General features: G+C 37.8%; 1 protein-coding gene across 4 annotated transcripts in view; it reads right to left on the reverse strand.

The window, feature by feature from the left end:
- The window catches only part of Dguok (deoxyguanosine kinase), a 38,503-nt gene that overhangs the window by 20,312 nt on the left and 1,742 nt on the right, over positions 1-16,449 (reverse strand). For 2 of the 4 annotated variants that reach the window (XM_021729129.3, XM_005329349.4), the window contains exon 2: positions 7,123-7,235. The exons of the other annotated variants lie outside the window; for them this stretch is intronic. In XM_021729129.3, coding sequence (XP_021584804.2) covers positions 7,123-7,235 — 113 coding nt within the window. The remainder of the gene's footprint in view (positions 1-7,122; positions 7,236-16,449) is intronic. 4 annotated transcript variants of the gene reach the window in all.

Here is a 16,449-nt window from a genome sequence, read left to right on the forward strand (position 1 = left end):
TCTAATAACATACAAAATTGGGCTGGGGATGTGGCTCAGTGGTTGAGTGCCCCTGGGTTCAATCCCTGGTACCCTCCCCACCACAAACAAAAACCCCCAAAACTTAACAAAACTAAATTCATTACTTTTCTCCACATCTGAAACTAGACTATTTCTTCAATGATTATTAACCTTAACACACATCTTATTCTTAGAAGTGTTAATAAATTCATTCTGTGTCATATAAACAACATATTAACTCTGAAAAAATCACATCAAACTTCATAATTCACATTGTATTCTCCTTAAAAGTTCACAGCACATTTACCAAAAAGTAATCATACATTAACTATAAAAAAAATCTAAATTTTTTCAAGTTAGAAACCATATAAGCTACATTGTAACTATAACAAAATCAAACTAGAAATTAAAAACTGAATAATTCTGCACACAAAAAATTTAATAAAAATGTTAAGTAATTTAGCACTTGGGCATAGAATAAATAAAAACTGCAAGTATAAACTTTTTGGAAATTTCAGTAAAAACTTTGTATATCAAAATCTCAAAACTTTGACAAAGATTATCTGATCAGGAAAATTTCCAATTGTATATTTTTATTAAGACAGAAAAAAAAAGAAAATCACAAATGAATCACTTGATCTCAAGAGCTTTATAAAAAGCAAAGAAAGTCTACCAAAGAAATGAATAAATTCAGGTCAAAATTAATAAATTAGAATGTAAGTCACCACAGAATGTAAAAAAAAATTCACTAATTGAGTTTTCATACATATATATTATATAATCTCATATATGTGCATTTTTTACTGTTCTTTTTAGATACACATGAAAGTAGAGTATATTTTGACATATTATACATATACAGAGTATAACTTATTCTAATTAGCATCCCATTCTTGCGGTTGTACATGATGGGGAATTTCACTGGTCACGTATTCCTATGTGAACACAGGAAAATTATGTCTGAATCTTTCTACAGTCTTTCCTATTCCCATCCTTTCTCCCTTCCCTTCACTCCCCTTTGTCTAATCCATGAACTTTTATTCTTCCCCTCTTCTTCCCTTGTGTGTGTTAGCATTCACATATCAGAGAGAACATTCAGCCTTTGGTTTTTGGGTTGGCTTATTTCACTTAGCTTGATAGTCTCCAGTTCCATCCATTTACCAGCAAATGCCATAATTTTACTCTTCTTAATGGCTGAGTAATATTCCATTGTGTGTGTATATATGTATATACATATACACACACATACATATATATGTATGTGTATATTATATCACATTTTCTTTATCCATTCATCTGTTGAAGGGCACTGAGGTTGGTTCCATAGTTTAGCTATTGTGAACTGAGCTGCTATAAGAAAATGATATGGCTGTGTCACTGTAATATGATGATTTTAAGTCCTTTGGGTATATAACAAGTAGTGGGATAACTGGGTCAAATGGTGGTTCTATTCTGAGTTTTCCAAGGAATCTCCACATTGTTTTCCAGAGTGACTGCACCAATTTGCAGTCCCACCAGCAATGTATGAGTGTACCTTTTCCCCCAAACCCTTGCCAGTATTTATTGTTATTTGTATTTTTAATAATTGCCATTCTGATTGGAGTGAGATGGAATCTCAGTGTAGTTTTAATTTGCATTTCTCTCATAACTACAGATTTTGAACATTTTTTCATATGTTTGACTATATTTCTTCTTCTGTGAAGTGCCTGTTCAGTTCCTTTGCCCATTTATTGATTGAGTTATTTGTTTTTGTTTTCTTTGTATATTTCAGAGATTAACGCTCTGAGGTGCAGGTTGTGTTGAGGTGCAGCCCAAGTTTAAAATATTTCAAAAAGCACTAATTGTACACTACTAAATTTGAAAAACTCAAAAGGATAATGTTTCAGGAAAATGAAATTATCAAAATTGAATCTAGGTGTTTAAAAAAATTAAAAATCCTGAATAATAACTAAGGAAGAAAACAGTTGTCTAGTAACTATTCCCCTCAAACAGCACCAAATATGTATCATTTTAAAGATGATATTATACCTTTGAGGAAGACTTTTTTTTATGATAAGAAAGATGCACAGTTTCTCAGTTTATTTTCATAACTCAGGTGGTATCTGTCCAAAGCTGTCTATACAAATAGTAATACCAATTAATTTCACCAACATGCACGCAAAATTCCAAATAACATATTAGTAAATTAATGGAAAATACTACACTATTACCAAAAATAAGTTCTTCTGGAAATGTCAGAATGGTATCATAATCAATCTATGACTTATAATAAGAGATTAAAAAAACCATGGTTACCTCACTAGATGCTAAAAATTCTTTTGATGGAAATTCAACATTTGATCCTGATAAAAAGTTAATATCCTAGTAATGGAAGGGTACCTCCTCCACATCTACTGAAATGAGTAATAGAACTTAAAACTGACATATTAGAGGAAGTTCATTAAGGAGAAAAAAAGATAAAGGTGATTCTCTTTATTGCTATTATTTAATATTGTTCTTGAAGTTCTATTCAAAGGAAGAAAATAGAAATGACGGGCTGGGGTTGTGGCTCAGTGGTAGAGTGCTCACCTAGCATGTGCAAGGCACCGGATTTGATCCTCAGCATCACATAAAAATAAATAAATAAAAGGTATTGTGTCCAACTACAACTAAAAAAATATTTAAAAAAAGAAAATAGAAATGAGATATGGATATTAGAAACTCTTACAGAAAACTATTATTTTCTATAACCCCAAGCAAATAAAGCAAATCATCATCATCATCATCATCATCATCATCATCATCATCATCATCAGTTATACAAGTCAAATCCAACCAATTACTTTCCTTCAAAACAGCAATAACCAGTTTGAAAAGACTGGGAAAAAGATACTAGTCACAATAATAATAAAATTAATATGCTAACTGGGAATAAACTAAACAAAAATAATACTGGGACAAGTAGATACCCACTTGTGAAAACATAAAATCTGAGTCATATAACTTAAAGCATAAAAGCAAAAAAAGCAAAAAAGAAATAGATGTGGATATTTTTTAAATCTTGGGCTATAAGGAGGTTTCTAAAACTTTAACATCAAAGGCAGTAACTATGAATAAAAAGATAGATGTGACTACATAAAAACTGAACTGTATTAAGACTTGCAGGGGTTGGGGATATGGCTCAAGTGGTAGCGCGCTCGCCTGGCTTGCATGAGGCACTGAGTTTGATCCTCAGCACCCACTTAAAAATAAAGATATTGTATCCACCTAAAAAAACTATAAATAAATAAATAAATAAATATTTTAAAAAAGAATTGCAAAATATATCACATATAAAGGAAAAATGACAAACAGGAGAAGAAGATATCAGTAATACCTCTGAAAGAAGATATCAGTAATACATGACAGAGTTAATATACTTTGCATACAAATTGCTTTTATGATAGGGCCGAGGATGTGGCTCAGTGGCAAAACTTTTCTAGCATGTGTGAGGCCCTGGGTTCAATCCCCACCACCACCACCAAAAAAAAAAAAAAAAAAAAAAAAAAAAAAAAAAAAAAAAGAAAGAACAAAAAAGATCTTGGAGCCTTTATGAAGCCATTATAAAAAGATGAAGAGGGGGCTGGGGTTGCCTTTCAGAGGTAGAGCGCTCACCTAGCGTGCGTGAGGCACTGGGTTTGATCCTCATCACCACATAAACAAATAAAGATATTGTGTCCACCCAAAACTAAAAAATAAATATTAAATAAAAAGATGAAGAGCTTAAAAGCAAGGAGTGACACTAAAAAGAACAATTATAAAAGGATAAGAGGAAAAAATATCATCAACTCACTGGCAATCAAAGACATATAACATTTTCTTACCTCCCACATTGGCAAGGATAAAAAGGAATAGTACTGCTGAGAGTATGAGAATACTTCCCTTTTCTGAAGGGAAATTGTGTAAAACACAACAAAAATATCAAAAATATAGATCATTTTGGACATCAAAATTTGAATTTGGGGCTGGGATGTGGCTCAAGCGGTAGCGCACTCGCCTGGCATTCGTGCTGCCCGGGTTCAATCCTCAGGACCACATACCAACAAAGATGTTGTGTCCGCCGAGAACTAAAAAATAAATATTAAAAAAATTCTCTCTCTCTCTCTCCCTCTCTCCTCTCTCACTCTCTCTTTAAAAAAAAAAAAAATTTGAATGTGATTATCTTAAAATACAGAGACACATAAAATTTGGTTATTAGAAAAAGACTTTGGTCAAGTGTGGTGGCACATGCCTATAACCCCAGTGACTCAGGAGGCTTAAAGAGAGGAAACACAAGTTTGAGGTCAACCTCAGCAACTTAATAAGACCCTATTTCAAAATAGAAAATAAAAAGGACTGCTGATATAGCTCATTGATAGAGCACTCCTGGGTTCAATCCTCAGTACTGAAGTAGAGGTGAATTTCACTACAAGGATATTTATCATAGAAACATTGTTTGTAATAGGGAGATTTGAGAAACTATTCAAAATGAAGGATGCCCAACTAAATGATAATTTCTTACTATGTAGTATACTGTAGCCATTAAAATTACATTACTATGAAAGGAAGACCTTGTCTATTAAGTGACATGGAGGTGGCAATCACAATTTTTGTCTTAAACAGGCAAATTATATATATTTTACTGCTGAGGGCCATTGCCAAGTAGGAATGACGCATCGAAATTTCCTTGCCAGCGTACCCCATGTTACTTAGAGGACATTCGATGGGACATTGCATGTATGCTTTAGTAAGGTGACCTTGCTCAAAGACCAGGGCGGATCCGGGTTTAGAGCTGATCAGGTTTTAGGGAGTATCCCGTCCTTGGGTTTAGGGAAGTTCCAGGTTTAAGGTGTACCCTGGCGGGGGGGGGGGGGGGGGGGGGGGGGGGGGGGGGGGGATAGGGCGTATCCTGCTGCCTCAGGAACGCCCCATCCTTGAGTTCCCCCATCCTTGAGTTCCCGCTGAGTTCTGTGGAGAGAAAGATTTGGGACTTGAATTGTGCGGCAGAACTTGGATTTTACCTAGAACATGTTTGTAGAGGCCGGTGTGAGTTCGGGAATAAAAGAATTGCTGTTTGAATCTACAAAGCTGTGAGTGCCTCCTGATCTTGTGCCCAGCCAAGACATTGGCATTTTACATGTAAATATATACATTTTTCTCCTCTGTAGAAAAAAGTGTAAAAGAACAAAAATGTTAATCATTTTATCTCTGAAAAATGGGATTATAGCATTGGATATATTACCTAACAAATAACGCCAACATTATTTGGCACTAAAAAAATATTCACTATCTCTATTCTATGAGGCAGGAATTTGGGAAGCAGATAAGCTGGTGGTTTTGCTTCAAATGTCCATCAAGATGTTGGCTAAGGTTTCCATTGTTGGTAGGCTACACCGAGCTGAAGGACCTCTTTCCAAGGAGCCCCTCACGTATCTGTGGACAAGAGGCCTGAGTTCCTTGCTGTATGGGCCTCCTGACAGGGCTACTTCATGAGACAGCAGCTGGCTTCCCCCAGAGAAAGATACAATATCTTTTAGGACCTATCTTAGAAAGCCACACTGTTATCTGCTAAATTCTACATTTTAAAAACAAGTCACTAAGTCCAATCAAGGGGAGGAGAATTAAGCTCTATTTCATGAAGGAAGGAGTATCAATTTGTGGACTATTTTGAAATCCCAACAGGTAACCTGTGGCATATGCAAATACAAATGTTAATTTCCAAATACATATACAAATAAATAGAAATGTTAATTTCACAAATACATATGTAAACACATACATACGGACATAAAGAGACAACTTAGAAAAAATAAAAATCTTCATTAAACATTATGTGCTTACCACAAACTGTAACAAATTCTAAGCTGGAATAACAGAAAAATGGCACTTGGAACAAGTTCTGAGATACTCTGTACCACCAAGACAACATCCGTCATGTCCTGTTCAGCTCTGAGTACCACACTTAGTTGTTTCTAAGTAGAAAATGCACACTGGAGCTTACAACTTAGAAAAAATTACTTCAGAATGAGGAAAACTAAAGGTGTTCACAGCTTGAAAGAAAGTAGGCACATCATAACTTTCAACTGTATATAGGATTATCACATGGAAAAGACTTAAGAGTCAAAACTAAACCAACGAGTCAGAGTCATACGGATTCAATGTGGGTCAATATAAGGAGAACTATCTAACAAGAGTTGGTAGAAACCTACATGAGACACTCAGGTGGCTATAGGAGTTGTTCAGGGAGCACTGTGCTGCCACTCCCTGAACCACTCTAAAGTTCATATCCAAACAAGTCCCTCTCTTATTCACACTGATGTGGCTGGTGTTGAAAGCAACCCTATAGCTTTTGCCAATGCAGCATACCTAACTTAAGCTATGAGATGTAAGTGAAGTACATGGTGGTTGGCATGGTACAATGCCTGGCATACATAAATGTTAGCTATAAACTCTGGGTTGACTTAAAAAGTAACAGGAGCTGAACATGGTGGTATATGCCTGTAATCTCAAGGAGCTTGTGAAGATGAGGCAGGAGGATCACAAGTTGAAAGCCAGCCTCAACAATTTAGCAAGGCCCTCAGCAACTTAGTGAGACCCTGTCTCAAAATTTAAAAATATGAATAGGGCTGGGGATGTGGTTCAGTGGTTAAGTGCCCCTGGTTTCAATTCCTGTTTCCAAAACAAAACAAACAAAACACCATGATAGGATGCTCTGTTAAGTTCTCTTTTAAAAAGTCCAACTTTTAAAACTTAATTAAAATAAAAAAGTTAAAGCCACTATCATCAACTATTAATTCTGATGGTCAGTTTCAGTAATAATAATATAAATACTTAAGGGTAGGAATGACAAAATTCATCTTCAAAGCCAAGATGGTTGGATATGCTTTGGGAAACCACAAAGAACAGAGGCAGGCATTGATACAGACATATAAAAGCCACAAAAATCAAAACTAAACATATTTAAACAAGTCATATCCTCTTGGTGTATGTGGTCTGCTTTCTGGAATGAAACTACTTTAAAAAAGGAGACTCAAACTGGGCTATTTTAGCCCCTCAGAGCAAATTAAATTATTACAATTAAATTATTCACCCATGCCTGCCAACTACCCACAACTGAAAACTTACTTTTTGGGTGCCAGCAGCCTGGATATCCTGCCATGTTGCTACAGGTTCTGTAGCTACGTGCCACTCTGGGTATGTTTTCGTGAGTAACTTCACAAAGGTGGACTTTCCCACAGCTGCAATGCAAACAGCATGTATTGGGATGCTTTCTAAATCAGGCTGAAGAAGGCTGCTATGTTCTATCACAAATGCCCACCTCAAAGGAACAAGTTTTACCAATTTCAAAACTCGGCAGCCATACCCTTATCTTTGAATTGATAATGGGCAAGGCCAGAGTCATCATAATGAACAGAAATAACAGGAAGGAAAAAATCCCCTCAAGGTTTGATCTGTAATTTTAATGTCTCAATCTCCCAGAGGTAATGACTATTTAGTAATAGCTGAAAATTTAACAGATCTATCATAAATAGATGAAATCAGCTACACAAATTGTAAATGCTTCAGTCACAGTCTTATTTGCTCTATGACAGGCCAAGGGTGGGGGAAGGATAACCCATGCAGAGGGAGAAGTATGAATGAAAGCCTGGAAGAGAGAGAAAAAAAAAAAAACTTGGCACATGACACAGGAAAAGAGAAGAATGAGGCTCTAAAGTCAGCATGGCTACAGTATGGGCAAATGAGGGAGAAAACTGGCTCAAGATGCAGGTGGCTGAGCAGGTAGTCCAGGGCCAAAGTCAACCAGGGCCTTGAAGCCATGGTAAGAAATTTGACTTCTATTCTAAAGGCACACGGAAGTCAGTGACAATGGGTTTTAAGCAGTAAAATTACATTTCTTCTAAAAATCCACTTCATCAGGTGTATTAAAATGGGCTGAAGTGAAAGTAGGCAGATCAATCAGATGATGACAGTAGCCTGATTAGAGTAATAGCAAGGATATGGAAAGGTATCGGTTGCTTTTGAAAGGGTAAAGTTTTTAAGCTGGAAAGCTTGAATGTAAAAGATCAGGTATTATTAAGTTCCTCTGTTACACCCAGATTCCTGAGATAGTTAAAACAACGCCCTACTGGCCATTTAGCCTAGGGCCCTGTGCAGTTGTCACAGGGCCCGAACCAATCAGTTTGAATGTGTAGCCCGCTTACAAATGACCAATCACCCCCGCCCGACCTGTTCCCGCCAATGAATGTGCCAATCACGTCTCAGAGTTGTTGTTCAATTTCCCTGCGCCTCATGCTGATTTGTTCTGATGTATGCAAAGCCCATCGCCCTCTCCAAAAAGTGTACTTAAGCTCTGATTGACCTTGGCTCTGGGCTGCTCTCCCTCCTTGAGTGAGCACAGAGTCCCAGCGCGCTGGAGTGGATCCACAATAAATATCCCCTTTTGCCAATTGCATGGAGTCAGTCTCTTGGGTGGTCTCTCCCTCCGACGTTTCGCCAGACCCTTACACTTTGAGAAATATTTGAAGATAAATCAAATCTAGTACCACAATACCCAAGTGATCTTTTCCATTTACATCCATATCTGGCCCATACTTCTCCTGAGCTCCAGAGAGGCAAAGTCTTCCAGACATCTTCATTTGGACACCCCAGGAAAACCTCAAATATATTCCCCAAATGAAGTTATCACCTTTCCCACTAAACTGAACTTCCTTCTGTATCCCATATCTCAGGATGTAACAACATCATCCACTCACTGTCAGAACTGCTTCTTCTGCCAAACTTCAAGTGGCCACTGAATCCTTCTTCATTTGCTCCTAACTTTCCCCCATGCTTTTTCTGTCCATTTGTACCTCCATGCACAAGATCGGGTTCTCATTATCACTTGCTCCTCCACCTCCAGCCCTGTTCTTTTCAACCCAATTTCTATGCTGCAGTCATACTGCACATGCAACAGATTCCTGTTGTCCTCAGAATAAAATCAAACCTGTTAACCTAGTCTATGAGAAACAACAGGGTTTGGCCCCTGCATATATTCCCCTAGCCTCAGCTTTCCTGCACTCTTGCTGGACCATACTCCTTACAATTCCAATCACACCATATTCTCTCCGGCAAATGCAATTTTGCATTGCCTTCTCATTTTCTGGAGCACCCCCTCTCTTTACATGGCCAACTCCTACTCCATCTATAAGGTTCTGCTCAGATATACCTTCTGTGAAGACTCTTCTGGGCCCTGACACCTCTAAAATGGATTAGTTAATCCTCCTCTGTGCTTGGCTGTATATTCTAGGTGAGACTCCAATTAAAATTGTGCTTCAAGTTAAAGATGGGGTTCTTCCAGGGTAGAAAGCAAAGTCCACCTAATGTCTTGACTAATGAATAAAACACACAAAATAATAATTGTGGTTCCCTCTGATACCTGCATTTGAACTCAAAACATATAAACTTCAGAATATATTTAGAGCTTCATCTCCTCTTTTGGAAATGGTCTTTCTCAAGTGAGTTCCACCAAAGGGAGCCAAGGGAAAGAAGGGGGCACCATTCTAGTCAATTTTATCAGCCATTGTGGTTACTTATCAGGAGTGCTATGTCTCAGCACAAGAGCCCACACATCCAATATGTGACATTTATTACACACCACTCCAACTCCTTTCTGAAAACACAGGATAAGAACAAACAACATGAATTTGTGAATTCTGTACAGTCACGCTCTTCTCAGTCCCCACCTCCACTCAATGTTTGTCTTTTCATTTTGTTCAGCCTCTGCTCTTCCCACACATCAGTGAATAAATGCTTTCCTCTGCTCTTCCAGGCCTGTGTCAAAATCCTTTCCCCTACCAAGCCTAAGTTCCCACTTCCTTCATGAAGTTCAGGATTTCTCTAGCTCACAACAAAGTCCTACTACACTGATCAGCTACCAATTGGTTGTGTCTATGTATTTTCAGATATCTGCCTGCCCTGAGTCAGCCTTACCTTAAAATACAAGCCCAGGGGTCAATATTTAGATTGCAAGTTGTTCAATACCTTTAAAACATGGTCCTTGTTCAGTTGAAAAATTATGGGCTGAAAAGCTACTTTAAATAATATGGAAAGATAAAGGTAGCTGACTTGTTTGTTAGGATTGAATGAGTGTTAGTATTACTGACATGTTTATTATTTTTAAGGTAATAATATATACATATATGTGAGTGTACATATACACACACCCACATACATACACATATATGTTTGTAGTACTGGGAACTGAACCCAGGGGCATTTACCACTTAGCTACATCTTTAGCCCTTTTTATTTTTTTATTTTGAGACAGGGTCTTAATTGACTAGGCTGGCCTCAAACTTGAGACTATTCTGCCTCAGCCTCCCAAGTAGCTGGGATTATAGGTATATGCTTCTGTGTCCAGTTGAATTACTAGCATTTTTTAAAAGTTAAAAAACACTTACCTAAAAAACTGTTGGAGATAGAAGGGAAGAGCTCTGAGGGTTAGGGAGAACCAACTTTACCTTTGACATCAGACCCTATTAGTTCATCTAAAGGCAATATGAACTTAGAATCCTATTTATGCCATTTAAACATATAAAACACAGAACATCAAATTAGATACAATGGGAAATATACGGTTCCAATTACTGGAATAATCACTTCTGATATCCAGGGCACCCTGCATGCCACTCCCCCTTCTAAGGTTTCTGGAAAGCCAGTTTAGTAATCATAAGTCAGCCTTAGCACAGAATGACAATAAATGGTGGTGGAAAGTCCTAAGAGTTGTGCCACCCTAGATAATTCACCACAAGGCAATATTTACTAAACTAATTGCACTGGAACTAAGCTGTGCCAAGCTCCACCCACAGATGTGTAATAATTACTTTAAAAATTCAAAGTTATATATTAAAAAGATAGCATAACTTTGCTGGCATGGTGATATCTGATGATACTGTTTTTTGTTTTGGGCTTGGGCATTCTTAAATGTCTTATAGTGTTCCCAAGGGCTTCATAAGAGCGGTAGTTTGGTTCTGCACTGCCACAGAAGCCTCCTAGTGACCAGAATAACCATCTAAAGAAAGCCCCACTTCTTCCAGCAATACTGGTCTTTTATACCATTACCTCAGACTTAGCACAATCTAGTCCAGATTGTTATCTTTCAATATACTATTACTACCTTAACATTTGGGAGGTATTTGAGCCTACAAGCAGCATCAAACCTCCGTTTAGGGTCTTGGCTATCACTGTACTTTATATATGCCATGACTCTAAAAAAAGGTGGGAGGTACTTTCTTAGAATATATTACTTCAACATATTGATTTTTTATTGGCTCCAGGATTGTCATTTCACAAGCTAGACCAGAGTGTTCTGTTGTTAATGTTTACCTTTTCCTAAAACATGACTTTCTTTCTCCACAAATTTTTCTAAGAACTATAATGCTATAGCTACAGCTAATATGCTAAAACCTAGTAGTAAAACAGTATCTGTTATAATACCCCAAATAATATACTTAAAAAGTATATTTTACCTAATATACTTTAAAAATTTTATTTATTTATTTTTGTTTTTATTTATTTTTATGTGGTGCTGAGGATCGAACCCAGGGCCTTGCAAGCGCTAGGTGAGCACTCTACCATTGAGCCACAACCTCAGCCCTACTTAATATGCTTAAGTAAAACCTCAGCCCTACTTAATATACTTAAGGTATTTTATTTTCTTGAAACAAGATGAAAAACATGAAAACAAATTCTGAAAATTTTTTTAAATATTTATTTTTTAGCTGTAGTTGGACACAATATCTTTATTTTATTTATTTATTTTTACGTGGTACTTAGGACCGAACACAGGACCTGGCACATGCTAGGTGAGCGCTTTACCCAGCCCCATACAATTCTAAGACCTTTACAAAAGTCAAAGGCAGTAAATATAAAATCATCTAATAACATTTTCTCCCAAATAAAGTTGGTAGTCTTTATGTTAGGAACCACATTTGATACTGCACTCATTCAATCAATAGATGTTTATGGAGGAGTTACCAAGTAGTAAGTAGTGCTAAAATGATGAAAAGACTGAGATTTTGCCCTTAAAGAACTTATTCTATTCCAATCCTAAGACTAGGTACCCAGGATCATATAAACTAAAGCATTCTGGGCAAAATTAATAATCAGTCAGCAGTCTTAACAGAAACTTAATACATTTTTACCTTGATTCCTTTATTTTATTTTCATGGGAAACCATTAACCAGGAGGTGGTAGGGGGGAGGTTCCTCACAGCTTCCAGACTATGATGTGAACTCATCCTGTTGAGCACAAAAGAGCCTCACTGATCTGGCATATCTTCCTCCCCCACTCTGCCTACCCAATGATTCATTCTTCCACTGTCACTTTGTCTGTGAAGCCTCCTTGAACTCTCTCCAGCTCTACTTCATCCCTAGGAAGAGTTAATTACTGCCTGCCTTGGCTTACCAAGGTATTACACTGTAATTATTTGTTCACTCATCACTCTCTTCGGCTAGCCTAGGAGCTCACTTTTTGAAGACACAGACTGTACCTTCCTCCCTTTGCATCATGAGTATCCAGTTAGGTACTAAGAATAGAGATGGATGGAAGGAATGAAGTGAATCACAGAAACAGAGAATCAATACTCAATATCTGAAATAAATAGGTGCTTTCCCTGCCAAGATTCTTTGCTCAATTTTTATATTCAATAAAAGTAAAAGACAAAGTAATGATGATAATGTCTAATTTTGAATGTGGAGGAAATACTATTAGAGAAGGCTTCTGCTGCTTTCTGTACAAATGTCTACACTGAAAATTTTAAAAAAAAATAGTTTCCTTCTCTTGAGATCTTTGAAAATAAAAAGTAAGAATGGTCTCAGATGACTCATTGATAATTATATTTCAGACAGCAATCCTTGCTTCAGTTTAGGTTTGTGTTCATAAAATAACTGACTTTGAAGATAATACACTTCAGTGATGATGAGTATTAAAAGACAGGTTAGGTACTACATTTTTTAGATGTTCAGGGATTCTAGGTACCAACCTTTCGACTTTCAATTATACACTGCATATGAACTCATAAGTCGTGCTAAATGCCATTTGTTGCTACTTCACTGATCCATTTCCCTTGCATGGTGCTGTCTGTAATTTCAGGATCAGATGAATAGGAGTTAGAATGGCAGAACTCCAAGAAAAGTCCCTTTAAATATACCTAACTTCATTTGGAACCAGGATTCACCCCTGTTCAAGTTTCCCAAATGGGTATTCTCATTCTGATTTGTTTCAGAATGCCACCTGTGATCAGAGAAAAATGTAACTCTTGATTCAAAAAGAACTGAGCATTCAAGAGCCGAGTATGGTGGTGTGTACCTATAGTCCCAGATACTCAAGAAGCTGAGGAGGAGGATCACTTGATGCCAGGAGTTCAAGACCAGTCTGGCAACACAGCAAGACCCTGTTTAAAAACAAACAAAACTCCCCAAACAAAACCTCCGATCCAAAAAGAGTTCTGTATATTCCCTCTTTAAGTACCAATGACCAACTTCCATAGGGATATCACAGAAAAGGATTCAAGAATCTACAATAAATGAGTACAATGGATCAATTAGGGGGTTTATATGATGGTGATACAGGACACTAGGTGGCTGTGACCAAGGGAAGGTATTAAATATGTAAACAACTTCAACAGAACTCAAGTGCTGACACAGTTGTGGGTACAAAATGTTATGACAGCCCACAGAGGAGGAGTGACTAATTCTGTCTGGGAGAGTCATCTGGGCATGTGGGATAATGGAGAGTAATGGAAGATGAAAGTAAAAAGAGTCAGATTAAGTCCCCCAGTCCACTCCCAAGGCTTAACAACTACCCCCATCAGTCAACAACTTCCAGATATGAAATTCTAGCTTCCATCTCCAGTCTCTTCTATGTCCAGGTACCTCCCCCAGACCACCTCTTCCTTTATTTCATCTTCTGCATTGAGTCAGTATCCAAATTATGAAACTCAGTGTCATCTTTTATTTCTCTCTACCCTTCAACTTTAAGTAGCCACTAAGACCTGTCAATTTAACTCTCAAAATGTTTCAAACAATCATTTCATTGTCTCTTCATTCCTTCTGTTCTGGCTTGCATCAGTTTTCCTTCCAAATTCACAAACTAGTTCTCTCTACTCCAAGCTATTCCAATTTATCCATTCATTCATTCAACTGAATGCAAGGCACCATGGATACTGCAGCAAATAAGACTTATTAAAAATTATCTTTTTAATGAAACTTTCTATTCATTCATAGTCAATTGTTTTCTTTGGGCAGTACTGGGGATTGAACCAGGAGCACTCTACTACTGAGCTATATCCCCAGCTTTTTATTTTTTATTTTGAGACAGGCTGGCCTCAAACTTGCAACCCTCTTGCCTCAGCCTCCCAAGTGGCCAGGATTACAGGTGTGCACCAGAAGGTCTGGCCCAAATTCCTTTTTAAAGTTAATCTGCTCATCGCACACACTAACTTCAAGTCTTAATAGCCTTCCACTACCAACAGGATAAATTCCTAGCATGGTCCCACCTCTTGTTTTGCCACCCTCTCACAGGTCCTTTAAACTCCAGAAACAGCCAGCAACTTTCCTTCTATTTAAACGGCATGTGCATTTTCAGCCTTTACCACTGTGGCAAATGTTACTTCCTATGTTTGTAACACTTTTTCCTCTTTGTAGGAATACTGGGAATTCCTATTGTAGAGATTTTGAGTTTCTATGCTTAATCATGGATCACATCACTCAGCGTGGAAATTATGTTCAGAAGTGTGCTTCTCCCACTTGATTGTCAGCCTGTTGAAGGAGAGGAGCAGTACCACATTCACTGCTGTGCTCTGTGTGTGGGTGAACTTATAGCAGTCACTCATTCTTTCTTGCAGGAGAAAGCAAGGAAGCAGCACAGAATCTGGCTAGGTGAGGAAGCAAAGGTCAGGAGAGTTAGGAGCTCAATCTTCACCTAATGACCTGTTCAAAGAACTTATTTGTGAACAAATACTCTGGTGTCCAAGGACAGTGTTCCCTTTAGGGGTGTGTTTCTCAAATACAGAAAGACCACCTTTAAAACAGCATGTAGGTAGCAGGACCTTCCATTCTCGTTTTTCTTCCAAGTTTCTGATTTGGTTGGGGAAAAACAACTGTGGTACAGCTGTGGTAACTGGTCTCACTTTCCCTTCAAAAGCACCAACTCCAGGTGGATCCTTACTGCAGCCCTGCAATCGGACACTTCTCTCACTCACTAAATTGTTTCATGTTTTCTCTCTCCCAAAGTCTCTCATAATCTTTCCTGTTTCACTGAGAAAGAGGATACAATCAAAAGACCTTCCCCAAGTTCCCACCACACCTCATATATTTTGCGTCTTTCTTGTGACTAGGGAAAACTGTGCTTTGAGCTAAGGTAAACACTTTCCAATTGGGCAACAGATCCCATTCTTTTCTTGTTTACTTAAGCACTCCAGTTAATTCTAACTTTTCTCCTGATTCATCAGTCCCCCCCCACCCTCACTAGCCATTTCCATCAACTTATAAACATTCTCTACTCCCTCCTAAAAATAAAACAGAATTTAAAAACTCTCAAATCCCCTTCTAATTTCAGCTCCCACACCATGGCTCCTCTTTCTAGAAACTGTTCCAAACAGCTGTCTTAACCAACTGTCTCCAGTTCCTTACCTCCTATTCTCTTTTCATCTATGCCAATAAGATTTTTGCTCCTACCATTCCTAACACTATTCCTTTCAAGTTCACCTAAGACCTTCATTTACTTAAATAGTAAAACACATTCCTACCCGCTGTAGAGTTTCCTCACTTGGCTTCTAGGATATCATTCTCTTTTTCTTTTTTTAATAAATCCTTTTTTTTTTTAATGCCTCTGCTTTTATTTATTTATTTTTATGTAATGCTGAGGATGGAACCCAGGGCCTCCCACACACTAGGCGAGTGCTCTACCGCTGAGCCACAACCCCAGCCCCTGCTTGTTCTTTTATCTTAGAGGTCCTTACTTCTCAGTCTCCTCTGCTTGTTCTTTCCCATTTCTTCCATCTGCCTACCCTAGGGTTCAGACCTCTCCATCAATACGATCTCCTGGCTTTAAATACCATCTACATTGATAGTTCCAGTCCAGAGAGTCTCTGAATTCTAGACTCATATATCCAACTGCCTAACATGTCCTCTTGAATATCTAACAGGCACATAAAAACCAGATATGCTCAAATCACACACACACACACACACATATATATATATTTTTAAGTACCGGGGGACTGGACCCAGGGTGCTTTACCACCTGGGGTGCTACATATATTCCCAGTCTTTTTTTTTTTTTTTAAGACAGGATATTGCTAAGTTACAGAGGCTAGAGGCAGCCTACTGGACACAGTCCTGCCTCAACCTCCAGAATTTTTAGGATTATAGGTGTGTGCCACCACACCTGACTAAAAACCAAAATCTTGAA

The sequence above is a fragment of the Ictidomys tridecemlineatus genome, chromosome 12 (genome assembly GCF_052094955.1).
Source record: "Ictidomys tridecemlineatus isolate mIctTri1 chromosome 12, mIctTri1.hap1, whole genome shotgun sequence".
Classification (NCBI taxonomy): domain Eukaryota; kingdom Metazoa; phylum Chordata; class Mammalia; order Rodentia; family Sciuridae; genus Ictidomys; species Ictidomys tridecemlineatus.